This window comes from Cucurbita pepo, chromosome LG03 (assembly GCF_002806865.2).
Source record: "Cucurbita pepo subsp. pepo cultivar mu-cu-16 chromosome LG03, ASM280686v2, whole genome shotgun sequence".
In the NCBI taxonomy this organism is placed as follows: Eukaryota; Viridiplantae; Streptophyta; class Magnoliopsida; order Cucurbitales; family Cucurbitaceae; genus Cucurbita; species Cucurbita pepo.
This window is the reverse complement of record NC_036640.1, coordinates 3,184,708-3,212,476: the sequence shown is the minus strand read 5'-3', so window position 1 is coordinate 3,212,476 and position 27,769 is coordinate 3,184,708. Positions and strand designations below refer to the sequence as shown.

The following is a 27,769-nucleotide window of genomic DNA, read 5'->3' as shown; positions in this document are numbered from 1 at the left end:
AACAAAGATCGTGAAAACTCGTGGTACACGAGCTCAAACAATTGAACCCACAATGTATGTTATGTACTAACTTATATACTAATTGCGAATTCCCAAACTAAATACGTACTGCACAAATTGACCCATTTTTTTGCATAATCAAACGCAATTTACACTCATAAAATTCATAAATCTTGGCTAGCTCGACGTCTTCAACATGATCAAAACTTTGGATATTCAAATTCCAGCTCGATCGTGACCCAAATATTAAAATTATGAAAGAGTCAAGTTTAACGAGAATTAATTATTCTAAACGATCTTTAACCTTGAGGATTCAAATTTAAAGTTCATTAAGAACTTGTGCCAAACACTTAAAAAGCAAGAATCAATCTCAAGTTAATTAAGATCGTGTACTTCAAACATTCAAACGCTTCAAGAAGAGCCAAATTGAACAAGAAATCATCATTTTAAACGAGTAGAAATTGAAAAAATGGCGAGTGAAATATTCAAACACCGGAACCAATAGAAGGTTAAGAAGTATTTCATAGTTGGTAAAGATCTGAAAACATCCCCAAAACACAGTCCAAGCCAAAAGAGGGTCAGAGAAGACAAGAGCTCGTGGGGGAAAGGCAGCAAATAATAGCGAAGGACACTCCTAAGAAGATCAGTATTTCCCAGTTGGTATACATGCATTACATTGGCATGGAGCATGTGGGTCTAAATTTTGCAAACCCCAATACAAAATTTTTGAAATCTTCATCTGAACTGGCATCCATCCATCCATCTACATTTTTATTTCTTCTTGAAATTTGAACCTCCCCATTCTTTTTCTGCCTCTATTTAAACCTCTCTCTGCTCTATTCAACTTGTAATCAATCAGGGTTTTTCTCTTTGTTTTGGGTCCTTGCCCACAACCTGTTCGACAAATGTCCTCAATGGCCAATCGCTTTGTTTTTAGCGTTTTTCTTCTACTTGCCTCATGGGTATTGCTCATTTTCTCTTTTAATGTGTTGGGTGGGTGCTCATACAGTTTGGTTTTTGCATTCATGATTTGATTAAGAGTTCTTGTCTTTTCTCTGTTTTTTTGCAGGTTTCAGCTAATGCCAATGGAGTGTCCCAACAGAAGGTGATCTTTGGATTGTAATTTGTTGCTTTTGTTGTCATTTTTTGCTGTTTTGTTGACTCACTTTAGCGTTGTTGCTGTTTTGTTGACTCACTTTAGCGTTGTTGCTGTTTGGTTTTACATTACAGGATGCTGTATACCCCAAGGTCCCAGTTCCAGTTCCAGCTCCTTCTCCTCCAGTTTACAAAGCGCCGTCGCCACTGCCGCCTGTGAAACCACCAACAACCCCTGTTTTGACACCACCGCCAGTTAAAGCACCCTACACCCCTGTTCCACCTGTCAAGCTTCCCCCACCTCCTTATACTCCTTCTCCACCGGTCAAGCCACCGGTGAAGGCACCGTACACTCCTTCTCCACCGGCAAAGGCACCGTCTTCTCCTCCGCCGGCGAAGGCTCCTGTGAATCCACCAGTGAAGCCGCCGTCCCCTGCAGCTCCTAGGCCACCACCAGTCATTGGCAAGGGTAAAGAATCTTCCCTGTCTCTAATTCATCTTTACTTTCCTCTGGGTTTCTGCATTCTAAACTAAAGATTACTAAAACTGGCTCTGAATTCTCTTAGATTTCAAATGGTGGCTTTGATTCTGAGAACCCCATGTTTATAGCTTAGTTCAAAACAAAATGATCATCAAACTGAGCCTTAAAGATCAAATTATTTCGAGTAACTTGAGGATATTTTGGATGTTTAAACAGCCTGCAACCCAGAATGTGGAAGAAGATGCCAGCTTCATTCAAGGAAAAACGTATGCATAAGGGCGTGCTTGACATGCTGCTACCGCTGCAAGTGTGTTCCACCGGGGACATACGGCAACAGGGAAGTCTGTGGAAAGTGCTACACTGATATGACTACTCATGGCAACAGACCCAAGTGCCCTTAAGCCATCACAAGCAAACAAACATGGCATCTATTTCTTTATCTTCTTTTAAAGGGTTTTGTTCTGCAATGAGAAGAGTCAGAAAATCACTGGTTTTTTCACTTTTCCTAAAGGCTCTTTGGAACTACTCAAGAACATAGAGGATTAGGCCACAGTTTATCATAATTATATGCTCTGTTCTTGAGTGTCTGAATTTGATGTATGATAATGATGGTATGGTATTGATTAATCTATCTAGTGTTTGGTATTGACATTGTTTCTTAAAATTATTCAAATGAGTTGATGGAGATATATGGTGAGCCCCAAATATGAAGAAGATCTTAGTGGCCTCAGGATCAGAAACAAGCATATGGAATAAACAGACCCACCTTACCAACACCCATCACTTTGCAGGTGTAGGAAGAGACCATTTACTCCTTCCCGACAAAAATCGTATATGTTAATGGAAATATCGAGATCTATATTTGCTAATAAAAACGTCATTGTCAATCAAATAACGTTACAAAGTTTCAAATGAGTTAATATTAAACTTTGGGAAGATTTAATGAAATTTCTTAGCAATGTAGATTGTAGGAGTGATTAATTGACCTATTTTAAGTTCAATTGACGTCGACTACCAACATATTGATTATGCGTCGAACCTCATTATGTTACATGGAAACCAGACCACTGACAAATAGTAAATGTGGTCATGTTACATAAGAATATTACGATAATTATGTACCAAACCTATGGTATTAGAGTAGAACCTCTCTTAGTAGAATGTAGTTAAGAGACGACCAAGATGAAAGCTAGTAGATATTGTTGGATGAAAGTGTTCCACATCTGTGAATTTAGGGAATGATCATGTTCCACATCTGTTAATTTAGGGAATGATCATGGGTTTATAATCAAATAACACTCTCCATTGGTATGAGATCCATATATGAATGGTATGAGACCCATATATGAATTTGGGCACGAGAAAGCAAACATTATGCACGGTTATTAAAACTATAAATTAAAATTTTGAGTGCTTATATTAAGCCTAAACTTGTTTAAACATTAATTAACATTATTATTATTGTTGTATTAATTAAATGTAAGGAATAAAGTATAGCCGACGCGACGGTGACCGGGACGCGCCAGCCCATTTTACACAACCTAATTCCGACTTAGAATTACGAGACTTACAGAATCCGATTCCTCTGAGAAGGTCACTGATTTTCCACTCTGCTCTGTGTTCGTTGAAACTCACCGGAGGCGATTATTAATGGCCGACAATAACCCTCAACGGTAACCAAATTTCACTTTCTCAAACTGGATCTTATCTTACACTTCCTCTGTTTTCTTCTGATTTTCCGCTTCTTTTTTGATTTCGATATCCGGAATCCCCAAAATCGTGCTCCGTATCGGCTGATTTAGGTTATTTTCCGTACAGATTCAGCAGCGGATTGGAAATCGCGAATTTAATCGCGACTTCAGATTTGCTCGATCATTCATGGAAGGCGATTACGAAGCTTCGTACTGTAATTACTGCCGATGAATCGACGTGTTTGGCCTTTTTTGGACATTACAATGAGCGATCGAACTGTAAGATCCTCGCGTTTGTTACTACTCCGAACTGTTCGGAAAATCCACTTGAAGAAGAAGGAGGAGAAGACCTGGTTTCGCTTTCGGATCTCAAGGATGAGTTTACTGCGTTTGAGTTTCTTTACTCCGAAAGCTGCCCGGATTCCGCCATTAATGGAGCTNAGAAGGAGGAGAAGACCTGGTTTCGCTTTCGGATCTCAAGGACGAGTTTACTGCGTTTGAGTTTCTTTACTCCGAAAGCTGCCCGGATTCCGCCATTAATGGAGTTGCGCTCGACCTCTTTGGGCGTTTCTATCCTGTCTACGAACAAGAGGTATTTTTTTTTTTCTTTTCTTTTTCTCCTATTTTTTATTATATTTTGTTTTGTAATGAAGAAGTAACGATTTTACGTAAAATAGAATGTAAATAAATATTTTCAACAATTTTATTATATTAGATAATTAAAATAAATTTTAATAAACAATTAATTCATTTGTTCAATAATTCCTTAGTCATAATAAATTAGATATTTTTTTAAAAAAAAATTATTATATTAAATGATTAATTATAATATTTTTATAAGTTAAAATCAGTTAATTAATTAAGTTTATTTAAGATAAGATAAATTAAGTGATTGACTATTATTAAATTTTTATATAAATAACTAATATCTTTTTTAGTTTGATTAATTATTTCTAACAATTATATTACCTTACCTAACTATATAATTAATTATTGTTAGTTAATTTATTTTTAACTAATTAAATTTTGATTGAATTTTTATTAATTAATAAGTATATTAAATAACATATCTATTTAGCTGTTAATATTAATAATTATTTTCAAACAAATAATTTATAAGAAAAATAATAATAATAATAATAATAATTTTTTCATTATTATTATTTTTTTATCTAATAATAGTATCAATATCTTTTACACATAGATTAATGTGAATTAAAGAAAAAAATGAGATTAAAATTTAAATTGAGCAGCTTTCCTCTTCACCGATCACTAAGATTCGAGGTTGGTTAAGAGAAGAATGAGCTCCATAGAAAATGTGTTTTAATAATCGTCAGGGTAACGACAACACGTAACGGCCTAAAGCGGACCATATCTTGAGCTGTTACAAATGGTATCAGAATCAGACACCGGTGTGCCAAGGACGTTGGGCCTTAAGGAGGTGGATTGTGAAATCCCACATTCGTTGTAAAAAGGAACAAAACATTTCTTATAAGGAGGGTTAAAAAACTTTTCCATAGTAGACACGTTTTAAAAATCGTGAGACTGATCGGACTAAAGCGCACGGTATCAGTTAGCGGTGAACTTGAATGGTTACAATTATGATATCATTTTCTTAGTTTTAATTAATATTTGAAAGTTCTGTGGCTAATCTGTATAAGTACTTGTGTTGATTGGTTTGGGCATTTTTATTACCAGATTTCAAGGCTGAAATCCAATCCGAAGACTCAATTAATAATTACAGGACATGGTTTAGGAGGATCTGTTGCTTCTCTCTTCACTCTATTGCTTCTTGACTCCATAGATCTCACCAAGGCCAAACGCCCTCTCTGTATAACATTTGGTTCCCCTCTATTAGGCAATAAGGCCCTTCAAAGCGCCATTTCACAGTTCTCAACATGGTCTTCTTGCTTCCTTCATGTTGTCTCCAACCATGACCCTCTTCCTACAAGCCTTTTGAACAACAAAGCTTACTATCCCTTTGGTACTTTCTTATTCTGTTCCGAATCCGGTGGTTGTTCTTGTTTCGAAGACCCGAAATCGACCTCGAAACTGTTGGAGGCAACCAAAGCTAATACTCATCTTACTGCCTTTTCCTTCTTTGATTATAAAGAAACAATTCTTCGTTTGATAGACCAGGCAAATCTCAAGGCTACCACAAGGTTGATCACAGAGAATTCAGAGTCCTGGACAGCAAGCTTTATAGCACAACTTGAAGCCATCGGAGTTGTTCCCGATCAAGTAAGTCGTAGCTAAGTACTATTTGTTAGGAATAATAACTCTTTCTCCCTCGAACAGCCTCCCCTTAATCGAGGCTCGACTCCTTTCTCTGAAGTTCTCGAACAAAGTACATTCTTTGTTTGACACTTGAGTCACTTTTGACTACACTTTCGAGGCTAGCAACTTCTTTGTTCGACACTAGAGAATTCAAATAGCATGACTAAGTTAAGGGCATGACTCTGATACTATGTTAGGTATAACGACTCTCAAGAATAGTATGATATTGTCATCTTTGAGCATAAGCTCTCGTGCCTTTGCTTTGGGCTTCCCCAAAAGGCCTCGTACCAATGAAGATGTATTCCTTACTTACATTAGCCTACGTGGGACTCCCTTCCAACAATCCTCAACGCTATTAGCTCACAAAAATTTATAAATTGCGCATTTGAGAGGAACTGGGCCTTACAAATTTTAGATTATCATTGTGAAATCATTGTAGGCGCAGCAGCAGCAACAGAGAGCAGTAGATGTTAAAAGGCTCGCTATGGCACTGCAAGGCAACGAGATGAACATGATATTCGAAAAGACAAACCCTTTTGCCAAGACTTTAAATGACGTGAAAATAAACATGGCAAAACTAGAATGGTACAAGAAGAAGTGTAACTCAGAGAGTATCGGTTACTACGACAGCTACAAGAACGGAAGGACCGAACCCGACATAAAAGTGGCCGAGTTCAAGAAGATCCTACTAGTTTACTGGGAAAACAAGGTAGAGGAGGCAGAGAGGAAGCCAGTTAAGGAGGGGAGTCCACTGAACGTACGATTGTTGTTCGGAGGGACGAACTATCGACGAATGGTCGAACCGCTCGACATCGCCGAACACTACCGAAAGGGGTTGAAGAACTACAAAGCTCATAGGCCAAAGCATTACAGGAAGCTGGAAGAATGGTACAATGAGTCCATGACTCCTGAGTCTAGCTCAACGCAAAGAGAATCTGTTTCTTCCATACTTACTGTGGATTCTTTGTTTTGGGCACATGTGGAGGAGGCTGTTGTGGCATGTCAAGTGCTGAGAATGGTGGATAGCAGTGCAGAAGAGAAGGAAGCAGAGTTAGCTAAGCTTAAGGAATTTGAGGAGTATGTAGTGGAATTGATGAAGAACTATGGGGTGTCTTCTGAGATTTTCTTGCCGCACAGCAGCTTCATGAGATGGTGGGATGAATATGATGGGATTGTGGGAGATGACCATGACTCTGTCCTCACGATGTTGATGAGGAATGAGGAGTATAAAGAGTATGCCAATGGGAGGTTAGATATCCCTTAAACTCACTTCTTCATATGTTTAGCCATTAATTTTGTCAATGGAAGCTTATATCTACTTTGTTTCATAAATAAGGAAGCTTTGGGCATATCAATGGAAGATTTGTAGTATGTTGTATGTTAGAAATCACGGATCTTTTCATAGTAGTATGATATTGTCCACTACAAATCTCATACTAATAGAGATGTACATTGTAGAACCTCCCCTTAATTAAGGCTCGACTCCCTCTCTAGAGTCTTCGAACAAAGTATACCCTTTGTGATTCTATTACCATGTTAGGAACCACGGATCTCTAGGCCCACAACTTTTTTTTTTGTTCGATATTTGAGGATTCTATTGACAAAGGGCACACGACTCTAATACCATGTTAGAAATCATGGATCTCCACAATAGTATGAAATTGTCCACTTTGAGTATAAGTTTTCATGACTGGGCTTCTCAAAAAGGCTCGTACCAATCCAATGGAGATATATTTCTTACTTATAAACTCATGAACATTTCCTAAATTAGCCAATGTGGAACTCTCTCTCAACCATCCTCTATATCGTTATAGTTTCGTTTTGGTGTCTAATAGGTCACGAACTTTAAAAAAATGTCTAATAATTTGGATATAGCATTATTATTGAAAAACTTTTATTATTTAATTTTTTTAAATCCAACAATTTATCAGTTCAAAATATAAATTATTTAAATTTACAGAATTAATAATTCTGTTTGTTTTAATAATTAAATGGAACCGACACATTTCCATTTTTTTAAAAAAAATTAAATGTATAATTTCAATGAGATGAGAGGTGCGTAGAGCGTAGATGCTCGCTCATATTTTCGCGTCCTGGCACGATCCCGCACGTGATTTAACGCGCCAAGCCCAAACCACGCGGTACGCCTGCCTTCCTTTAATTTTCTTTTTTTTTAAAAAATTTAAAATTATATAAATTTTCCTTTTTTTTTTTTCTTATTTCAAAAATTTCTATTTTCCATACTAACGCCCAAAGTTCTCACTCTTAAATAACTGTGTAAAAAAAAAAAAAAAATTAAAATTTTGTATAAATTATTTATCTATTTCCATTCATACATATCTTTTATAATTTATTTAAACACAACTTTAAAAAAAATACTTTGAACAAAATTTGATTAAAGAATTAGAATATTTTTAAAGTTTAAGATAAAAGATAGAGGTTTAATTGGAGGAAATTAAAAGTTTATTATTTAAATATGGATAGATTGGAATAAACTGATACGTTTAAAGGATAAATTTGAATTTTTTTTTTAAAAAAAAAAAAAAAGAAAGAAAAACGGGGGCCAGCTCAAATTTCTTAAATAATAATAATAAAAAAAAATACATTACATTACGCGTCCTTTTATTTAATTATTTATTTATTTTTATTTTAATAAATAATTCACTCACTCATTTCCATATATTCGTGCTCCCATTAAAATCTCCCACTTACGTTCGAACTTTTATCCCCTGCACCCATTCTCATCTTTTATCAGTACTCTCATCCAATCAATTTTTGTTTCATTCTTAATTCTCAAGGGTATTATCGTCAATGTTGTTATCTACCTCCACGTGGGGTCCTCCCATTTGTCCATTCCTTGCCTTCACGATTCTCCGGAAAGAAAACTCCACAAACTTAAATTATTTTAATAGTCGATAAAAGTACTGCTGGGTCCCACCCGGTCCGTGATTAGCGGTCCAGATCGAGGCGCGTGGATTTCAATTACGACGCCGTTTTGCGCGGGTTCTTTCCCTCTGTAAAACCTCTCGTCTTCTACTGCTCCACTTCATTGAAACCTTTCTCCTTCAGAGAGAGAGAGAGAGAGATAGAGAGAGAGAGAGAGAGAGAGAGCCATGGAGATTCTTAAATTTTTTTTCGTTCTTCTCTCCACGGCGTTGTTTTTGTCCCTATCGGAATCGGCTCCTCTCACGGCAGATTACTACCGGAAATCCTGTCCGAGATTCAGCCAGATTATACAAGAAACCGTCACCAACAAGCAGATCACTAGTCCTTCCACTGCCGCCGGAACTCTTCGCCTCTTCTTTCATGACTGTCTTCCCAACGGCTGTGATGGCTCCGTCCTCATCTCATCCACTCCCTTCAACAAAGCCGAGCGCGATGCCGATATCAACCTCTCTCTCCCCGGCGACGCCTTTGATGTTATCGTTCGGGCTAAGACCGCTCTCGAGCTTGAATGTCCCAATACCGTCTCCTGTACTGACATCCTCGCCGTTGTCACTCGCGACCTCGTCACCATGGTCGGCGGGCCTTACTACAACGTTCTCCTTGGTCGCAGGGATAGCCGTGTGTCTAAAGCTTCGACGATTCCTGGTGCTCTGCCGAAAGCTACCTCGCCTATTCCTCAGATTATTGATATTTTTAAAGCGCGGGGGTTTACCGTGCAGGAAATGGTGGCGTTAAGTGGTGCTCATACGATTGGATTCTCCCATTGTAAGGAGTTCAGCTCTCAGATCTATAATTATAGCAAGTCGTCGTCGTTTGATACGCAGTATAACTCTAGATTAGCGCAAGGGTTGCAGAAGGCTTGTTCTGGTTTTGAAAAAAATCCTACATTATCGGTTTTCAATGACATTATGACTCCCAACAAGTTTGATAACTCTTACTTCCAGAATCTTCCTAGGGGATTGGGGATCTTGAAGTCTGATCATGGGTTGTATAGTGATTGGAGGACGAGGCCATTCGTAGAGGCGTATGCGGCGGATGAGAACAAGTTCTTCAAGGATTTTGCTCGGGCGATGGAGAAGTTGAGTAATTATAAAGTTATCACGGGGAATCAAGGGGAGATTCGACATAAGTGTGATGCTATTAATTAAACTCGGAGACATCTGTCATTCATGATTCAATTTGGAGACTCCATCAGGTTGAAATCAAGATCATTTACATTTGGTTCTTTCTGATTATGAGCATATGAAAAATCTGTATACTTCCGCATCAATTGTGATATCTGAGCCAATATATACATGTTTAATTGTTTGGGTTCTTGGTTGTAAACTTTGTATTCTTCTAGTGGGGTTGTGTACTTGTGTTGCTCAGCTTCTGTATGATGTGTAGCCTTGTAGAGGGGTGAGAGAGTTCACAGTTCACTTCATTTATAAAGATTGTCCTTCTCTTGATTCTATGTCTCGTAACTCCTGTCCATGATTTGAGTATTGATCATGGTGCTATTTCTTAAGATTTGATTTGAACCGATTGTTTGATTGTGGATTGAAGGAGAAATAAAATGAGAGTTGAAATTTTGGGTCAATGACTTGAAATGGTTGAATGAGGCTGGTTCCTTACCTAGGAAGGAAAGAATCAATGGTATTTAGACTTCCAGGAGCTGGAAACTGAGGTTGTGAATTCAAATTCGAAAGCTGTCTCTCTGTTGGTTTGGTTTCTCAGAAAGAAATAGAATTGAAGGACCCTTTTTCTTCCACTTTCTCAAAACTTTGACAAAATACTTAATACCTTAAATAATGCCGAAGAATATGCTTTAAGCAATCCATTCCACCTAACGCCCATGTGAGTTATATTCCACTCTGAAACTGAAACTTTATGATATGATCAAAACCCTTTTAGATTGGGTACTGCTTTTGGTTGTTTTGTTAACTATTTCAGGCTTCTATCTTTTGAGATGGCAATGCTCACATGGAAGAAGATACGCCAGACAATGATTGAACAGGCAAGTATGTTTATCGATAGCATGGATCTTTTTGGTTGATTTTGCATATAATCTTTTTACACCTTTTATTATCCTGCCTCAATGTTGGTGCAAGAAAGAATAGTTTAGAACTTTGAATTGTGGTAGTAACCTTTTGCTTCAAGCAAAAGAGCTTGAAGACCAGCAAAGCATCAATACTGATGAATATCTGTTTTTTAGCATATTGTTGAAAAATGTACATACTTCCTCCTTTTCATGCATGTTCTTTTTGATTGCTTGTTAGACTTTTCTGCTTGGTTGTCTCTTCCAGCCATCTGTTTCCATATGCATAATTTGTTGAGCTGGAATTTCTCTGACCTGAAAAATCATTAGTTTTGGAAGTTCATGGAGTCTATACATTCATTCTTTATTCTCCATCATTATTTTTTTAGTTTGCCTCAAATGGTTCAAGGTGAAGAAGTATTGATGAGCCAGATGGGTTTTATGTATTTTAAAAAGATCTATTATTTGTCTAAGCTTTCAAGGCTATGGTGGGGGAAGAGCGTAGTTTGAATTTTTTAAAGAAATTTATACCAGTGATTGCTTGCTACTTGTTTTGTAGTTTATTAACTAAATCTAGATCAAGTTTGGAAGAAAAATGCATTTGATTTGATTTGAAAATAGTGTCAAGTCAGCTTAGGTTCAGTTGATTTGATGTTAGAAACTTAGTTGGTTCTTGTTAAGTTAAGATTTACATGTGGGTTCAAATTATTATGATGATCAATTATGACTTAAATGGATGAAAAGTAGACCAAAAGTTGGTGGATAATTTTGCTCCTTGTATTATTAAACAATAAGAAATTGATTGTTTAATAATGCTATATCAGCTGAAATAATGGAACAATAATAGCTTCATCTCTCATCATGTATCAATGTAATGCAAAGTAGCAGCATTGCAAATCTTCTTCTAGGTTGATTAATTGCGAGAATGCAAATTAAATAATATTAATTTTTATCTNAAAGTAGCAGCATTGCAAATCTTCTTCTAGGTTGATTAATTGTGAGAATGCAAATTAAATAATATTAATTTTTATTTTTTTTTGAAAGCCCCTTCACCCAATCGGAGAAAGCTACGCGTTTACACCGCGTAGGATTCGGAAGAAGGAATCTCCGCCGCCGTTCATCCAGAGGTTTCTAATTTTCTTCTAAAATAGTTTCCAATTCCTTAACTTTCTTCTCAAGTCAACTCGAATCCTATAAATAGCCCAAATTTCATCATAATCTTCTCCTCCTCTAACATCTAACAAACCAAATTTGCAACCACAATTTCATCTCTATTTCTAATCCTTTTTTTCAGTTCCAAATCAGAAGACCTTCTGACGAAGAAACCACCATGGCCGCCGCTGGAGGAACAGAGGCTTTCCCTGATCTTGGCCGCCACTGCCAGCACTCCGATTGCCACCAACTCGATTTCCTTCCTTTCACCTGCGACGGTTGCCAAAAGGTCTCATCCCCAATTCCCAATTCCCAATTCCCAATTCTTGTTTCTCTACGGATTTGTTTATCTCTGGTTTCAGTTTTGAGATTTGATGATTTTTTATTCTGAAAATTGTTTGAATTTGTAGGTGTTCTGTTTGGAGCATCGCGGTTTCAAATCCCACGACTGCCCGAAATCTGATCGGAACAGTAGAAAAGTTGTGGTCTGCGAAATCTGCTCGATGTCGATCGAGACCACCGGGAAGGACGGCGGNTTGGAGCATCGCGGTTTCAAATCCCACGACTGCCCGAAATCTAATCGGAACAGTAGAAAAGTTGTGGTCTGCGAAATCTGCTCGATGTCGATCGAGACCACCGGGAAGGACGGCAGCGACGAGAGCAGGATTTTGGAGAGGCATCACGAATCAGGAGATTGCGATCCAAGGAAGAAGAAAAAGCCCACTTGTTCAGCGAGGCGGTGCCGGGAAATTCTTACGTTTTCCAATACTTGTGTGTGTAAAACCTGCCGTTTGAAGGTGTGTTTGAAGCACCGGTTTCCGGCGGAGCATAATTGTGGACGGGTGGATACAGGGCGGTGGAATGAGAAGTTTATGGCGGCTTTGGAATTGAGGAGCGGCGGCGATTGTGGGAAAAGGGGACGTCCGACGGCGGCTAATGGGTCTTCCCCATCTGTTAAAGCTTGTTGATTGCTTTGTAGAGGGAAATTAATTTATGAACCATTAGATTTTGGTCGCTGTTCCTCCGTTCTGTTCTTATAAAGAATGGTCATAAATTTCAACCCCTCTTTCTAAAAGTACTTGTCTTAATAAAATAAAATAAAATAAAATAAAATAAATAATATTAAAGCTGACCTTACTATTAAATTTTACCAGTAATACCATTAAATCTTCTACAACAATCCCCCATTTTAGCTCCCTATGGATTGTGCTTCATTTTTATTTTGGTCCCTATGATTTAAAAATTTTCAATTTATTCTCTATGTTTCGTTCAATCCCCCAAGACAAATCAAAGATTCTTCAAACCTGGCATTTTTCTTTTTCACTGAATGACCCCTCGCAAAATAGATTCTTCAAATATCCAAGTGGAAGTTAAGGAAGAAACACGAGTCATGCACGGGTCAGCATTTCATATATTGGCCTTGTAATACAAAGAGGACAATATCGGCTAGCGGTAAACTTAGACGGTTATAAATAGTATTGAGCTNAGAGCTTAGACACCGGGCGGTGTGCCAACGAGAACGCTGGCCTCCAAGGGGTAGATTTTGGGATCCCACGTTGGTTGGAGAGGAAAACGAAACATTTCTTATAAAGAGTGTGGAACCCTCTCTCAAGTAGACGCGTTTTAAAACCTTGAGGAGAAGCCCGAAAGGAAAGCCCAAAGAAGACAACTAGCAATGGTCCAAGACCGATACCGNCAATACTTGTGTGTGTAAAACCTGCCGTTTGAAGGTGTGTTTGAAGCACCGGTTTCCGGCGGAGCATAATTGTGGACGGGTGGATACAGGGCGGTGGAATGAGAAGTTTATGGCGGCTTTGGAATTGAGGAGCGGCGGCGATTGTGGGAAAAGGGGACGTCCGACGGCGGCTAATGGGTCTTCCCCATCTGTTAAAGCTTGTTGATCGCTTTCTAGAGGGAAATTAATTTATGAACCATTAGATTTTGGTCGCTGTTCCTCCGTTCTGTTCTTATAAAGAATGGTCATAAATTTCAACCCCTCTTTCTAAAAGTACTTGTCTTAATAAAATAAAATAAAATAAAATAAAATAAATAATATTAAAGCTGACCTTACTATTAAATTTTACCAGTAATACCATTAAATCTTCTACAACAATCCCCCATTTTAGCTCCCTATGGATTGTGCTTCATTTTCATTTTTATTTTGGTCCCCATGATTTAAAAATTTTCAATTTATTCTCTATGTTTCGTTCAATCCCCCAAGACAAATCAAAGATTCTTCAAACCTGGCATTTTTCTTTTTCACTGAATGACCCCTCGCAAAATAGATTCTTCAAATATCCAAGTGGAAGTTAAGGAAGAAACAGGAGTCATGCACGGGTCAGCATTTCATATATTGGCCTTGTAATACAAAGAGGACAATATCAGCCAGCGGTGAACTTAGACGGTTATAAATAGTATTAGAGCTTAGACACCGGGCGGTGTGCCAACGAGAACGCTGGCCTCCAAGGGGTAGATTTTGGGATCCCACGTTGGTTGGAGAGGAAAACGAAACATTTCTTATAAAGGGTGTGGAACCCTCTCTCATGTAGACGCGTTTTAAAACCTTTAGGAGAAGCCCGAAAGGAAAGCCCAAAGAAGACAACTAGCAGTGGTCCAAGACCGATACTGACCCTCCGTTCACTTTGCAGTAACATAATGCATACGAAATAATTGAATTTTAAGAACACAACATTAGAAAGAATTGAATAATTAATGCCATTGAAGATCAGTTATCAATCTACATATGCATCAAGATTCATTCTTAAATCTTACCTGCTACATTGACAAGCAGCAAAAGAGACGAGTTCCAAACGTCTGCCACCACGAATATCAAGCCAAAGAATGCCAGTTGATTACTGGAGGTTTGATCATTCAGAAACTCTTCAAGTAACATCTCTGATATGATATGTCAACCCAAGAAAATTAATATCTCTATGGTTACTTGTAAAGTAACACATACGCTAGCATAGCATAGCGTGTATGATTGAATAAATAATTTCCTGACTCATATTTTACAACTGGATGAATTCTTAACATGTAGAACCAGATCTTGGATGTTATAAAAACTTAAGATAACATTATCGAATGCTTTTTAGATTCTTTTCATCCACTGGCTTAAAATGAAGTAAACACGATTAAAAAAACCCAGTGTTTAATCTTGTAAAAAGTAAATCTAACAGTCAATTCTATGAAGTGAAGTTTTAGGCGTGCCATATAACAGGTTAGAATAAGTATACTGTGAGGATTAAAGAAATACCTGAGAGACAAGCTAGAATTTCACGAGGAGCTGACTTTTTCTTTCAGTTCACCGCAATCCACATTCAACCCTTATAGCTGCCAAGAGTTCAGGAGACATAGAGAGTTGAGCTTCACCCTTGCTTTGTTTTCTATCTTGGGATTTATCTTCTTCCTCCCAACCCCTGTAAAGAATAACTTTGCTGGGCTCCTGAGAGACTAGAACTGCACCAGTTGCATGCTAGCAAAGGGAAAGGCAGTTTTAATGAACAAATATTAAAGCATTAAATTCATTTCCACATAGAGAAACACAAACAAGAGGGAAGACTTGGGTGTGGTAACCTCAAGCTTAAAAACAATCTCCTGGACTGATGTTCCTTTGGCTCTGCCTTTGACATTGACTATAGCAAGAGAGTGTTTTTTAAAATGTTGCTTGATTGCTTTTGCAACTCCTGTAATTATGTTGCTCTTGCCTGAAAATTAATAGAGGCCATTTAACAAATTGAACAAGCGTCCATGGAAATGAAGAAACTAAGTTACTAATACTAAGTTCCTTAAGCTGTGTCCAACTGCATCTCCTAATATCTGGCTTTAAAAGTTGCAAGGAAAAACTCACAGTGGAAAAGATGGAAGCACGAGTTACCTACAGCAAGCACGGGACGTTTTTTCATCTTGAGCGCTTGCCTTCGTAGAAGAAGCCTCTCTTTGTTGGAGAGTTGAGGCGCTCTGGCAGGAATCTGACCTGGTTGGTTCATCCTCATTGNTAGAAGAAGCCTCTCTTTGTTGGAGAGTTGAGGCGCTCTGGCTGGAATCTGACCTGGTTGGTTCATCCACATCGNTTGGTTCATCCTCATTGCTAGTTTTTCCTCTTCCAATCTAACAGATGGCTTCATCTTCTTATTCAAAGCAATAAGATGCACGGCATCTGAAGTTCCAGAATTATTCTCTCCTGACTGGAATTCTAGCAGCTATATCGTGTGAGCAACTATACCAAGAAAAACAATCGAATTGATAGAAATAATTGTCAACATACCAAACAATTAGCGACTGATAGAGGTTCAAAACTTCCAAATGCAGCATTCTCAGCCATGGACACCTTTGTGTGGTTTCCTTGCCCAACCGGTTCAGACGAAGATTTCAGTTCGGCATTAGTCTGATCACCATCAGATGTTAAAAAGGTATCACTATCCCTTTGAGTGGCTTGTAGACTGTTTATTGAAGTTTCCAAACAGACAGTTCCACTCGTATGAGCTGCATTACCCCCTTTGACCATGGCCTAATACAATCATGCCAGGGGATAATTCGTAAGCCACTTCTGAATAAACCCATGCATATTTCTTAAGACAGTAGCAAACACAGGTTCACCAAAAGACGACAGAATCAACATACGTACAAACCTACATTTACGCAAATCGCAGTAATACGTAATGAATTAACATTTTTGTNATATTTCTTAAGACAGTAGCAAACACAGGTTCACCAAAAGACAACAGAATCAACATACGTACAAACCTACATTTACGCAAATCGCAGTAATACGTAATGAATTAACATTTTTGTTTAATTTACCTCAAGGCTAGGGATACTTCAATTTTCATTTTTTAGAATAGAAGCCATTACTTGAGGTACCCTCTAGCACAAGATAAACAGAAGATATTATGAACATTTACATGGTATGAATCTTACCACTTCATTCTCCTCCAAACAAGCATTATCTTCTGCATGAGAGAGGCAGGCAGGATCAGTATCTAATTTCAAACTTCCAGCTGTTTGTATCTCGTTTGTCCCTTCTTTTCCCTAATTCATATCAAAACTGTAATTTACCAATCTAATTATTATTAGGGGGAAAGACAAGTCCTGTATATGAAAATGTATAGAAACGGCTCACCTGCTGAAACGTTGATTTCTTTATCGACTCCATACCAATTGCTTTCTTGTCTTTATCCTGAGAGTTATGGGACTCAACCAGAATTGCTAGGAAAAATAGGAAAGGAAAAAGAAAACCAAAGAGAGAGTATGCAGATTTGAATGCAACTCACCAATTGAAGTTTCAATTCTTTAACGTTTTGTGTAAGCTTTAAAACATGAAGCTTCAATGACTGCAATGTCACAGCAACAAATAGAATAAGAAGCAGAAGGAGGGATAATAGTAAGTTGTTTCTTTTGAATAACAAACAATTATGTTAGTCAACAAAAATTATTACAGAAAAGGAGATAAGACATCCTCCCATAAGCACCGCATGAATCAGAGCCTAAGTAATTGTCATTCATATAAAACTTCATATACTGCTTTTCATCTAGATACAAGGAAGATCACTAAATCCATGATATCTCTTTCAGATCTTAACTAGTCCTAAAAATGCACGACATCTTTCAATACAAGCGCAGTGACAATGCTGACCATAGCAATTCAGCTATTTTTCATGAACTCGTGGCTGAAGAAGATTGTCACCTTGAAGTGCTTGGAATACACCCGTATAAAATGAGATCCAAGAAGAGGACAATCCTTCTAGTGAGTAATTGAGCAGCTCATAATAAAAATGACCCTGATTGTCAGGATTCTTAAGACAGGGAGATAAAAAATAAAACATATACATATATACAGAAAGGACCTTTCTTTAGTTGCATCAGTTTTAACTGGAATCCAATCAACCTTAATCATCATTGTATGGACTAATTAGCCATAATATAACTCCATTGAAGAACAGCAATACTTGACCATATATTACCATAGTTTCATCAGTTTAACCAATTTCTTAGTAATCTCATGGAGAGTTCTTTACTTAAATGAATATATCCTTCGAGTTCTCTGTTTATATGGTTATATTCTTTGGGGTACAGGAAAAGATTAAAAGAACGGGAAACAGATACGTACACATGCAAGAAAATGGAATAATCTTGTCTCACCTTTCGACGTTGTTCCTCTATAGATCGCTTCAATGCCTCTTTTTTATTCAAGAGTGTCTCAGGCCTTAAACGTGAAGGCCGTTTGTAATTCTTCCCACGGTATATAATGATAGCATAACTCCTGTTCACTCTCTCAACTGCAACTAAAATTCCACCACTTTCTGCCTCTAAGGTCCGTGCAATATCATGAACAGTTTTAGAACTTCTCTCATTAGTAATTATTTTCACAAGTTCCCTATACTTCCAGTGAAGATGCATATTTTCAACTGTTCCATCAAAAACGCCCCTTCTACCTGTGTGTATGGAAAATATAAAACAAACTCAATGAGTTTATTTCTGCAANCGCCCCTTCTACCTGTGTGTATGGAAAATATAAAACAAACTCGATGAGTTTATTTCTGCTAGAAAGATCAATTTGAAATGACACTTTCCAATGAAAACCTCCGTTCTAGATTTGCATCACTGACCGAGTAGTAGAAAAGGCTTCATTCTCAAGCCAACCTTCTTCAGCATATACCTTTCCTCCACAGTTATTCCCTCTTTATCTATTTCCGGTTGTCGAAGCATCTCTTCTTCCTCCAGCTTCGCTAAGAGTTCCTCTGCTTTCGCTTTTTTTTCCAATGCCTGTTCAGTAGTAACATTAAGTTGTAATTCAGAAACCAGAAGTTGTTAGCTACTTAGCTGCAGCATTATCAATGTAGACATACAATGGACAACTTGATGGTAGTTTTTCTCATAGATGTCTCAGATGATATCAGCTTTCTCTGTTCTGAGACAACCCTTTTCCACTCCGTGATGCTCTGACTTCCATTTGTGGGACCACGTTCATTTATCTCAAGTTTCTTCTCCTGCACCGTTGTAGATAGTGCATTATCCATCTGTTTCATTTTTTGTAATCGAATGTACCGTTGCTGTTCGATTGCAGAAGAAACAGCAAATGGCAGGAAATCCTTTCCTCTATAGAAGACGATGAATTCCCTGTCTCGGGAAAGCAAAGTTCCTCCAGTTAGCAGCTGTGAAGACAATATTAATTTTATAAGCACATGAAGAAAATCTGCTTGTAAAAGATGCATAAAATAAGAAAATTGCTCCAAGAACTAACCGTCAGCATACACTATATTCCTAAGTCTGAAGAACATACAGATTTCTTTTTCATATTTAACCAGACATGCTACCTGGTATTCTTTGTTTACACGGACTGAAAAACTACGTGACATTATTCCTGGAGCTTGTGATGTTTTCGTAAGTGTTAGCAAGACTCAACAGACATAAGATGTAAGGCATATTGTTCGTAAGAATTGAAATTTATCAATAACCTCTCAATGAAAGTCCGGTTTTTTTCATGAGAGAGACGTATCAATAACCTGTAACTCTTCAGCCATCAACACACTGTTTGTGTTCTGTACGCCTCTTTTCACTGCAATTTTGGCTATCTCACATTTTTCCCACAGCTTGATAATGGAAGCAGCAAGCCCTTGAAGGTTCCTATTACGACCTGTAAAATGATGAAAATATAAGACATGATCCCGACCGTACTATAAAGAATATGTATCAACGCAACTCACCCAATGCAAAATGGCATGGCAAAGGCCTAGAAAGTCTCCTCAGTGAGGTCATTTCATCATTGGTTAGCTTAGGCTTCACTCCATATGGGAGAAGACGGAATGGCTTACGGTATCCCGGAACAACAGCAGGAAGAAGATCCGCATCAACAGGTAGAGGGTCATATCCCCACCAATCCGAAAAACGAGGACCTAGTCCTTCTAACAAACTCTCAGCATCTTCTGCAAGTTCTGCCTCACCTGGCAGTTCAAATCTCACTTTGTTTGGAGCACCAACACCTTGAATGAGAGTCCCACCGGCCAGTTTATCAGATGAAGTTGGTTCAGCAGACTTTTCATCATTGATGCTAGATAAAGTGCTCTCTGTTTCACTGTTCCCTCCATCATCATCACTATGTGAATCCAGTAAAGCACCTTGTGATGCATCATGTTTCAAAATTTCATCAGAGAAGTAAGGATATACATAATTGGGCCCTCGATATAATATAATTTTACTTCCAGATCTCCATACAACAATTCCTCCAGTTTTTCTCTGAGATTGTGGAGAACAAGACAGAATTAGATTGATTGTGCCGGGGAAAACAAGGAACTACAAAGATGACTTGAAGGATTTCATAACATTATAATAGAAACAATCATTTCAAGCAGTTAAAATCAGAAATCAAGAACCAAACCTCCAATAAATCATGTGTCCGCTTCATGTTCAACCTACACAGATCTTCACACACTATCTTCACAACCTCCGACCGCCTCCATTGCTCGTGTATAGTGTTAACAATCCCCTCCGTCACCCCAGCCTTCCCAATCTTAAGCTTCCGCTTCAACCTAATCCCAATTCCCTGAAGCCTCCTCAACTCCTCCTCAGGCAAGCTCAGCTCCGCCAAAGTCGGCGCTCTCTCCTCCCTCTTCCTCTGCTTCACCCCATCCTCCCTCTTCCGCTTCTCCAACTCATCTCTCATTATATGAAACCTCTTAATTGCAGACCCCGTTCCCGGTTCCGGAACCGGATTCTCAGGCGTGCTCCAGCTGGAATCAATGGTGTGCCCAACCCGGTACTTGGGCAGTTGATTGGGCAACGGAACGAAGATTTCTCCAGGCGTAGAGGGTGCATTAGGGTCCGATACTGGTTCGGGCGGTTGTTCAGTGAAGCCGAGGCTTCGAAGCTTGTCCGCAATTCTTTGAANCAGTTGATTGGGCAACGGAACGAAGATTTCTCCAGGCGTAGAAGGTGCATTAGGGTCCGATACTGGTTCGGGCGGTTGCTCAGTGAAGCCAAGGCTTCGAAGCTTGTCGGCAATTCTTTGGATAGCGGATTTGGGGAGGGCGTCGGAATCGACGGCGGAGCAGCGGAGGAGGAAGCGGTTGGATTTTGGAGGATGGGAGATGAGGGTGGGATGGAGCTGAGATGAGAAGAAGGTGAAGGGCGGAGGGGACTGGTCTATCAGCGGTTTAAGAGTGAAGGAAGAGTGGGTTGGCAAGATGAACATTTCATTGAACACCGAAGAAAACGNGAGGGGACTGGTCTATCAGCGGTTTAAGAGTGAAGGAAGAGTGGGTTTGCAAGATGAACATTTCATTGAACACTGAAGAAAACGAAGACGAAGAAGACGAAGAAGACGAAGACGACGGAGCTCCTCTGGTTCCCGGTGAAGAGAGGGAACTAACAATTTATCCCGTAATTCAAGACACGTGATTCGTGCGTGATGGCTCTCATAATTTTTTATTAATTTTTTNAGAAGACGAAGAAGACGAAGACGACGGAGCTCCTCTGGTTCCCGGTGAAGAGAGGGAACTAACAATTTATCCCGTAATTCAAGACACGTGATTCGTGCGTGATGGCTCTCATAATTTTTTATTATTATTATTTTTTTAATTTTGACAAAAAATCCAAAGTCAAAGCTCAAACCGATTGGAAATAACGAAGAAATGAACAGTCCAAGGACTCTCCACATTTCAACACATTCATATCGAGAGCAGAGCGCCGGCGAGATCCAAGTATGGGGTTCTTCACCCTGTCCGTCACCGGCGGGGGTTTCTTTCTGATCGGAGCGTCGGAGGTACTCTCTTCCTTGAATTCCATTGCCAATTCAAATCCAAATCCAACCGCATCTTCCTCTCTCGATGCCGCCCAAACCCCATCTCGATTTCCGCCGTCAACCGCCAAAAACCCCTCATCTTCATCGTCTCTCTCTTTCATCTTCGTCTTCATTCTCTCGTTTCTTGTCATATTAAACTCCCTCGTTTCATTTTTTGATGCGGTGAACTCGAGCGATCGAGTCGGTTCCACCCTCCAGTTACCAAATCTGGCCATTGCTTCTCTTTTCTTGCTCTATTCGATTCTTGGTTTTTTGGTTAATCTCAAGGATTCACTTCATCTTCCATCGTTAATCCTTAGTTTAATCGCGCTATTCGCTTTTGTGGAAGAGTTTTTGTTGTTCTACCTGCAGAGGAAAGACACCAGTGGAATCGAGAATCGGTATTTTGATCTCTTGCTTGTTCCCATTACAATTTGTGTTATCTCTACAATGTTCGAATTGAATTCCCCCAAATTGAATTCTCCCAAAATTGTTCGTGGGGTTGGGCTGATTCTGCAGGGGACATGGTTCTTACAAATGGGGTTGTCTTTTTTCACCAATTTGATTGCTGATGGGTGCTCTTTGCACCAAAAGAGCAGAGGAAATTACACTATAAAATGCAAGGGGCACTCTGAATATCACAGAGCCAGAGCTATTGCTACGCTTCAGTTCAATTGCCATCTTGCCCTTCTAGTGGTTTTGGTGATTGGTGTGTATTCAATCATCACTTACAGAAATGGAGGCGGCATTGATGCTTCGCAGTACCGCCCGATNCAGTTCAATTGCCATCTTGCCCTTCTAGTGGTTTTGGTGATTAGTGTATATTCAATCATCACTTACAGAAATGGAGGCAGCAGTGATTTTTCGCAGTACCGCCCGGTCGGGGCAGAGATGCAGCCATTTGGGTTTCAGGGTCAGTTCACTTTGGATTCTGACGATGATCTTGGTGAAGAGAGCAGTTTGGGGAAGACAAAGCAAGCGGTAGTCGATGTGGGTGTGAATGGTCATGAATCTCATGATGCTCATCAATGAGGTAAATTCCACTGGAATGTAAATTTTGGTTTATAAACTGTATGAGTATGGTTAGTTTAGACTGATGATGTTGTGATTACCTTGTATCAAATGGAGTGGTACTGATTTGGTTTCTGTTTTATCTTGACCATAAAATAGAAAGAAGCTTTGCTGATCTNGGTTTATAAACTGTATGAGTATGGTTAGTTTAGACTGATGATATTGTGATTAAGTTGTATCAAATGGAGTGGTACTGATTTGGTTTCTGTTTTATCTTGACCATAAAATAGAAAGAAGCTTTGCTGATCTTGTTGAGCTTTTTTGGTGGTGTGTTCATTCATTTAGTTTTCTTGTTCCTTTGAATGTTTTAAAAAGGTCCTGAGACTTGGCCGCTCAATCTTTTAGCCTAGAAGCTTATGTCCGTTTGGATCTTAGGAGTGTTTACATCTCTTCTAGATGAAACTCGTGCCTCTATGAGAATGGTGCTTGGAGTATTCATGTCTCATGTATGGTTAGAAGATTTAGGAGTACATAAGTTCTTTCATGTAATTCTAATACATCATGAATTGCAGTCCTCCAAATCTTCCACACCGAGGACTAGAAAACATTACTATTAGTATATTTTTGTGATTTCTTTAATGTTTTTTTTCCATTAAAGTGAGGCAAATGTCTCACACCATTGGGTCTCTTCAGGCAAAGAAAAAAAGGCCTCATTTAGTGTTACAAATCATTGGTTTCTTCTAATCCTTAGACCTGGATATTCTGATGATCCGTCTGTTTCTTTTTTTCGTGGGATCCTATATCAGTTGGGATCCTATATCAGTTGGGGAGGAGAATGAAGCATTCTTTATAAGGGTGTGGATACCTTTCCCTAACAGACGCGTTTTAAAACCTTGAGAGGAAGCCTGGAAGAAAAGCTCAAAGAGGACAATATCTGCTAGCGGTGGGCTTGGGCTGTTACAAATGATATCAGAGCCAGACACCGGGCGATGTGCCAGCAAGGATGCTAGGCCTTGAAGGGGGATGGACTGGGGGGGTCCCACATTGATTGGAGAAGGAAACGAGCGCCAGCGAGGACGCTGGGCTCCAAAGGGGGTGGAGTGTGAGATCCAACATCGATTGAGGAGGAGAACGAAACATTTTTTATAAGAGTGTGGAAACCTCTCCCTAATAGACGCGTTTTAAAATTTTGAGGGGATGCCGGGAAGGGAAAGTCCAAAGAGGACAATATCGGCTAGCGGTGGGCTTGGGCCGTTACATTTTTCGTTCTTGGAAAAAGTAGATTATAGGATCCAAGGCTACAAACTGTGGGACTTGGAAATGACTGTAGATGTTGGATGCCTCGAATATCCTTTGACAGGAACTATAGGATCGAAAACATGAACGGTGAAGGATATGGGATTGTTGTGCCACTAAATTTTTTTCGATGTTTGGAAGACTCACCCAAATTTTCGGTTCATGCGATCTAGGTAGACAATACATTTGAACAAAATAGGTTGCTTTGTGTTTTAATGTTGAAGTAAAGATGTTGGGGGAAAAGATAAGAGGATGAGAAGAAACAGCAAAGTTGATGTTTTCGGTGAGATCGATCGGTTAGTCGGTGCGATGGACGATTGGGTGCAGAGTCTTAGGTTCTGTTTTGGTTAGAGTTCAATAGCTCATCTTAGTGATTCAAGATTTGTTGGTTTGCTGTTAGTATCAGGACTAGAGTATGGCGACTGGGAGTTGGCATGAAAGAAAGAAACGAAGAGAACGAGTGATTCGATGGGGTTTGGTGTATATATGGTTGGAAACATAAACATCGTCCCTATTTGTAGAAGTGAGGAAAAGCTTGAACCTGTCGAACATATAATTTGATCTAAAACAAAACTACTTTCTTTTTTTCTGAAAAGGGAGTGTCCGGGCAAAAACAGAAAAATCGTTGCTATCTCACAGAAGATGTATAATTGGAAGGTTTTTCCTTCCAAGATTGATGGAACGGTAGCAAATAGACGTGTAGTCTTATTGTTGCGATCCTACATCGGTTGGAGAGGAAAACAAAGCATTGTTTATAAGGGTATGGAAACCTCTCACTATTAGGCGTGTTTTAAAATCGTGAGACTGACAGTGTAATAGGTCAAAGTAGACAATATTTGCTAGCGATGTGCTTGAGCTATTATAGTGGTATCAGAGCTAGCTTCTCACTATTAGGCGCGTTTTAAAATTGTGAGACTGACGGTATAACAGGCCAAAGTGTACAATATTTGCTAGCGATTAGCTTGAGCTATTATAGTGGTATCAGAGCCAGCCACCGAATGGTGTGCCTACGAAGATGCTAGGTCTCCAACGGGGTGAATTGAGAGAACCCACATCAGTTGGAAAGGAGAATGAAACATTCCTTATAAAAGTGTGGAAACCTCTCCTTATTAGACACGTTTTAAAACCGAAAAACATTTGAAGTACTCTAACTCTAATCTTTCTCATTTCTACCTATTTAACAAACAGTGAAATAAAAGACCCATTACAATCCCATTCCACATAAAATATTTACAAAACCCATCACTCACAAAGCTTGATTCAAATTCAATATTGTGTTTCTTCTTCATTGATCCTACTGTTTCTGCAACATTTACACCAAATCACATACAATACAAAGCTCAACCCACTGCAAAATGCCAACAGCCAATAATACTTGTCCAATCTAGCTTCCCTCGTGTTGTCGGAGAACCAGCTCGGCCTCCCCTCCATACTCGTCATTAACTCCACGATCGATATCAATATCGCACTGCAAAAGCTCCCCACACCGAACACGCTGTTGTACAGCGCAAATGCTGTCGTTCTCATGCTTACTGGAACCTCCGAGTAGAAGAACTCTTGCATCCCCACCACTGTGAAGATGTCTGAAATTCCCAATATTATGTACTGAGGCAGGAGCCAGAAGATACTAAGCGGCACAGACGACGACGACGACACAGTTTTTATCATTGTTAACCTCTTGGCTTCAACAAGGGCGGCGAGGATCATGGCAATGGTGGAGAGAAACATCCCAATGCCCATCCTCTGCATCACAGTGATGCCCTTCTCAGCACCGGTAAACAGGCGGGTGATCGGGATCAAAACTTTGTCGTATAACGGCATGAGGAGGATTATGGAGATGGTGATGGCGCTCTGGAGGGTAGCGGGCGGGATCTTGAAGTTGGCGCCGATGTTCCGCTCCATTGTCATGCCTTGCTTGGTGAAGAAGGTAGCTGGTTGTTGGAAGATTACAGCGAACATCAGAAGCATTGTCCAAATTGGTAACAGCCGCAGTACCATCTTCACCTTGTCCGGCACACACAATCTCTCTCTTTGAATCATGTTCTTGTCATCCATGACTTTCATGGCTCCTGAGCTTTCATGGCAGAGTGGCTTGCTCTCTTGCAGCCTGCGAAATCACAGATAATCAGCTCCGAAGTTTAAAAGTTTTAATTTTGATTCGAATGGTTTGATTCTTACTCTAATTCAACATCGTCATCATCAGAGTTTTCACCGGAGAAGGCGACAACATTTCTACAACACATGAGTCTAGAAGCTGTGGCTTTGACTACCTCCGCCACCTTCACAAACCGTCTCTTCTCGGCTCGATCCTCATCGTCGTCTCTCTTATAGTGATAAATCCTCGTGCCACAAGCAAATAGAGAGACAGAAGAAACCATGGCACACATGGGGATGGCAAACCCAAGGACCCAACCAAAGTTGTCTTGAATATAGGACATTACCGTGACACCAAGGAGGCTACCACTGCATACTCCGAAGTACCACCATTGGAAAAACGAGCTCTTCTTCTTCGACTTTTCGTCGGAGGATGACGATGTCTTCCCTATGGTGGTAGTGAGTTCAGCGTCGTCATGGTCGAGTTGATCGGCGCCGAAGGCTTGAAGAGAAGAGTTGTATCCACTCTGGCCGAGGGAGATGAGGTAGAGGGACCAAAACAAAAAGGAGGAGGCCATGTTTGTTGGTGACCATGTTCTTGCTAACGTGGTTGATGCTAAAGCGACCAGACCCTGTTCAAATTCTAATCAAATTTAATAACAAGAAATTATCATTCAAAAAATAAAATAAAATAAATAAATAAAGATAGAAAACTCCATAAAAAAGTTACCCATTTCAATATTATTAACTTATGGCTAAAATTAAAGGTAAGGAAAAAGGAAGAAAAAAAGGCAAAGCTCTTATTTTTGTAAAAAGAGAAAGTTGATATAATTGGACCAAATCATTGATTCACTTTTGCTCAAAGATTTCATCCCCTATGGCCTATACTATCCTTAATGGTCACAATAATAATAACCAAAACCTTAAATTCCATAGGATTTTGACTCAGCTCGGTCGAACCCTTCTTTCCTTACTTTCTACTAACTTCACATGAACTCCTGACAAATCAATTCATAAACCGAACTGTGAGGAAGAATCCAAACTATCCTAACTTAGCTAGACACTTTTACACCGGTGGACACAACACCACTCCAACAAGAGTTTCTTCCTTACAAGTAAGATCAACTTTCTGACCTAATAACTCGAAAAGAGGTGCAATGAACATATAAGTCAAAATCCCACATCAAACAGAAGTTATTAGGATGTAGATATCTTAAGTTTCACTCGATAATTCATTTTATTTTTCATTTTGACTATTCACCCGCTTACTTAAAATGTCAACGCTATAAACACAATTAAGTAAGATATTATCGAAATGAAACGGGATAATGACTCATCATCCATTTCCATGGTGATTACTGACTCATCATCCAAACCCAAAATAAAGAGAGAAAAGTTGAGTGACTATTACCAGAACGTAAAGAAAACCAAAAGCTAAAATGGTGGAATAGCGATCCCAATAAGAATCAGCAAGCGGCGCCACCAGAAGCGGCAGCATGGAAGTGAGGCCACACCAGCTGCTGACGGTCTTCGCCGCCGACGAGTTGCTCATCTTCATCACGTCCGTTAGATACGTCACCAGGTTTGACGCCACCCCTTTGAACACGAACCTCTCCATCCCCGATACCACTGCTCCAATTTTTTTTTTTTAATTATATTTTATTATTGCAATATTTGAGTAATTAGTCAAATTCTAAAAATAAAAATAAATTTAATTTTTGTTATGGGTTTGTAACGTGTTTAATTTTGATATTATTAAATATAACTTATTAACTTTGGTATCTTAGTTGACCACGCACATATTTAATTTATAAAATTAAAATTTTCCTTGTATTTATTCATTACATATAAAATGAGAAGAGTAAGAAACTGATTAGGTTTAATAATAATAATAAATAAATAAATAAATAAATAGAAAGTAAAAAAATTAT

At 39.0% G+C, this 27,769-nt stretch overlaps 7 protein-coding genes across 14 annotated transcripts; 5 read left to right on the top strand and 2 right to left on the bottom strand.

Moving 5' to 3' along the window:
- Positions 1-660: 660 nt before the first annotated feature.
- On the top strand, positions 661-2,225 carry LOC111790331 (gibberellin-regulated protein 14). The gene is made up of 4 exons (XM_023671196.1): positions 661-962; positions 1,070-1,105; positions 1,231-1,564; positions 1,793-2,225. Exons 1-4 carry the CDS (start codon positions 906-908, stop codon positions 1,975-1,977), a joined length of 612 nt encoding a protein of 203 aa, XP_023526964.1. The 5' UTR covers positions 661-905; the 3' UTR covers positions 1,978-2,225.
- A 790-nt stretch (positions 2,226-3,015) lies between these two features.
- On the top strand, positions 3,016-7,052 carry LOC111790327 (senescence-associated carboxylesterase 101). 4 transcript variants are annotated; one of them, XM_023671191.1, is made up of 5 exons: positions 3,016-3,249; positions 3,395-3,598; positions 3,709-3,859; positions 4,966-5,508; positions 5,984-7,052. In XM_023671191.1, the coding sequence occupies exons 1-5, from the start codon at positions 3,227-3,229 to the stop codon at positions 6,806-6,808; spliced, it is 1,746 nt and encodes a 581-aa protein (XP_023526959.1). In that variant the 5' UTR covers positions 3,016-3,226; the 3' UTR covers positions 6,809-7,052. The 4 variants fall into 4 exon arrangements, with proteins under 4 accessions (XP_023526959.1, XP_023526958.1, XP_023526957.1 ...); XM_023671190.1 differs by having other exon boundaries at positions 3,395-3,706; positions 3,814-3,859; XM_023671189.1 differs by having other exon boundaries at positions 3,017-3,249; positions 3,395-3,620; positions 3,728-3,859.
- Positions 7,053-8,617: 1,565 nt separating this feature from the next.
- LOC111790330 (peroxidase 31-like) lies at positions 8,618-9,941 on the top strand. The gene has a single exon (XM_023671195.1). The coding sequence runs from the start codon at positions 8,658-8,660 to the stop codon at positions 9,636-9,638; it is 981 nt and encodes a 326-aa protein (XP_023526963.1). The 5' UTR covers positions 8,618-8,657; the 3' UTR covers positions 9,639-9,941.
- Positions 9,942-11,472: 1,531 nt separating this feature from the next.
- On the top strand, positions 11,473-13,723 carry LOC111790333 (zinc finger AN1 domain-containing stress-associated protein 12). Of its 4 annotated transcripts, none has more exons than XM_023671201.1 (4): positions 11,473-11,948; positions 12,070-12,193; positions 12,311-12,422; positions 13,356-13,723. In XM_023671201.1, the coding sequence occupies exons 1-4, from the start codon at positions 11,838-11,840 to the stop codon at positions 13,558-13,560; spliced, it is 552 nt and encodes a 183-aa protein (XP_023526969.1). In that variant the 5' UTR covers positions 11,473-11,837; the 3' UTR covers positions 13,561-13,723. The 4 variants fall into 4 exon arrangements, with proteins under 4 accessions (XP_023526969.1, XP_023526968.1, XP_023526967.1 ...); XM_023671200.1 differs by lacking the exon at positions 13,356-13,723 and having other exon boundaries at positions 11,477-11,634; positions 11,802-11,948; positions 12,311-12,790; XM_023671199.1 differs by lacking the exon at positions 13,356-13,723 and having other exon boundaries at positions 11,478-11,948; positions 12,070-12,144; positions 12,262-12,790.
- A 627-nt stretch (positions 13,724-14,350) lies between these two features.
- Positions 14,351-21,151, bottom strand: LOC111790554 (CRM-domain containing factor CFM2, chloroplastic). Its single transcript, XM_023671502.1, has 17 exons — positions 21,099-21,151; positions 20,572-20,872; positions 20,037-20,448; positions 19,366-19,894; positions 19,165-19,295; positions 18,508-18,813; positions 18,268-18,424; positions 17,801-18,093; positions 16,933-16,992; positions 16,782-16,838; positions 16,580-16,690; positions 15,927-16,169; positions 15,736-15,846; positions 15,537-15,642; positions 15,236-15,366; positions 14,916-15,134; positions 14,351-14,554 (listed from the first exon to the last, which is right to left on the bottom strand). The coding sequence occupies exons 2-16, from the start codon at positions 20,847-20,849 to the stop codon at positions 14,964-14,966; spliced, it is 3,096 nt and encodes a 1,031-aa protein (XP_023527270.1). The 5' UTR covers positions 20,850-20,872; positions 21,099-21,151; the 3' UTR covers positions 14,351-14,554; positions 14,916-14,963.
- Positions 21,152-21,253: 102 nt separating this feature from the next.
- LOC111790555 lies at positions 21,254-22,623 on the top strand. Of its 2 annotated transcripts, none has more exons than XM_023671503.1 (2): positions 21,254-22,118; positions 22,227-22,623. In XM_023671503.1, exons 1-2 carry the CDS (start codon positions 21,360-21,362, stop codon positions 22,467-22,469), a joined length of 1,002 nt encoding a protein of 333 aa, XP_023527271.1. In that variant the 5' UTR covers positions 21,254-21,359; the 3' UTR covers positions 22,470-22,623. The 2 variants fall into 2 exon arrangements, with proteins under 2 accessions (XP_023527271.1, XP_023527272.1); XM_023671504.1 differs by having other exon boundaries at positions 21,255-22,133; positions 22,242-22,623.
- Positions 22,624-24,887: 2,264 nt separating this feature from the next.
- On the bottom strand, positions 24,888-27,467 carry LOC111789670 (protein NRT1/ PTR FAMILY 5.8-like; the record flags this gene model as incomplete). The annotated part of the gene is given in 3 exon segments (XM_023670311.1): positions 24,888-25,851; positions 25,923-26,470; positions 27,250-27,467. Coding segments are annotated over 3 exon segments (1,607 nt in total), but the record flags the coding sequence as incomplete, so codon positions are not given.
- Between the last annotated feature and the right edge of the window lie 302 nt (positions 27,468-27,769).

Coding starts and splice junctions, on each gene's coding strand:
- LOC111790331 (XM_023671196.1), top strand. CDS start 906: ATGTCCTCAATGGCCAATCGCTTTGTTTTTAGCGTTTTTCTTCTACTT. Junction 963..1,069: donor TTCTTCTACTTGCCTCATGG/GTATTGCTCATT, acceptor GTTTTTTTGCAG/GTTTCAGCTAATGCCAATGG. Junction 1,106..1,230: donor ATGGAGTGTCCCAACAGAAG/GTGATCTTTGGA, acceptor TTTACATTACAG/GATGCTGTATACCCCAAGGT.
- LOC111790327 (XM_023671190.1), top strand. CDS start 3,227: ATGGCCGACAATAACCCTCAACG. Junction 3,860..4,965: donor ATCCTGTCTACGAACAAGAG/GTATTTTTTTTT, acceptor TTTTATTACCAG/ATTTCAAGGCTGAAATCCAA. Junction 5,509..5,983: donor TCGGAGTTGTTCCCGATCAA/GTAAGTCGTAGC, acceptor AAATCATTGTAG/GCGCAGCAGCAGCAACAGAG.
- LOC111790330 (XM_023671195.1), top strand. CDS start 8,658: ATGGAGATTCTTAAATTTTTTTTCGTTCTTCTCTCCACGGCGTTGTTT.
- LOC111790333 (XM_023671201.1), top strand. CDS start 11,838: ATGGCCGCCGCTGGAGGAACAGAGGCTTTCCCTGATCTTGGCCGCCAC. Junction 11,949..12,069: donor CCTGCGACGGTTGCCAAAAG/GTCTCATCCCCA, acceptor TTGAATTTGTAG/GTGTTCTGTTTGGAGCATCG.
- LOC111790554 (XM_023671502.1), bottom strand. CDS start 20,849: ATGTTCATCTTGCCAACCCACTCTTCCTTCACTCTTAAACCGCTGATA. Junction 19,296..19,365: donor GCCATGCCATTTTGCATTGG/GTGAGTTGCGTT, acceptor ATCATTTTACAG/GTCGTAATAGGAACCTTCAA. Junction 15,847..15,926: donor TATCAGTCGCTAATTGTTTG/GTATGTTGACAA, acceptor CTAGAATTCCAG/TCAGGAGAGAATAATTCTGG.
- LOC111790555 (XM_023671503.1), top strand. CDS start 21,360: ATGGGGTTCTTCACCCTGTCCGTCACCGGCGGGGGTTTCTTTCTGATC. Junction 22,119..22,226: donor CGCTTCAGTTCAATTGCCAT/CTTGCCCTTCTA, acceptor TTCAATTGCCAT/CTTGCCCTTCTAGTGGTTTT.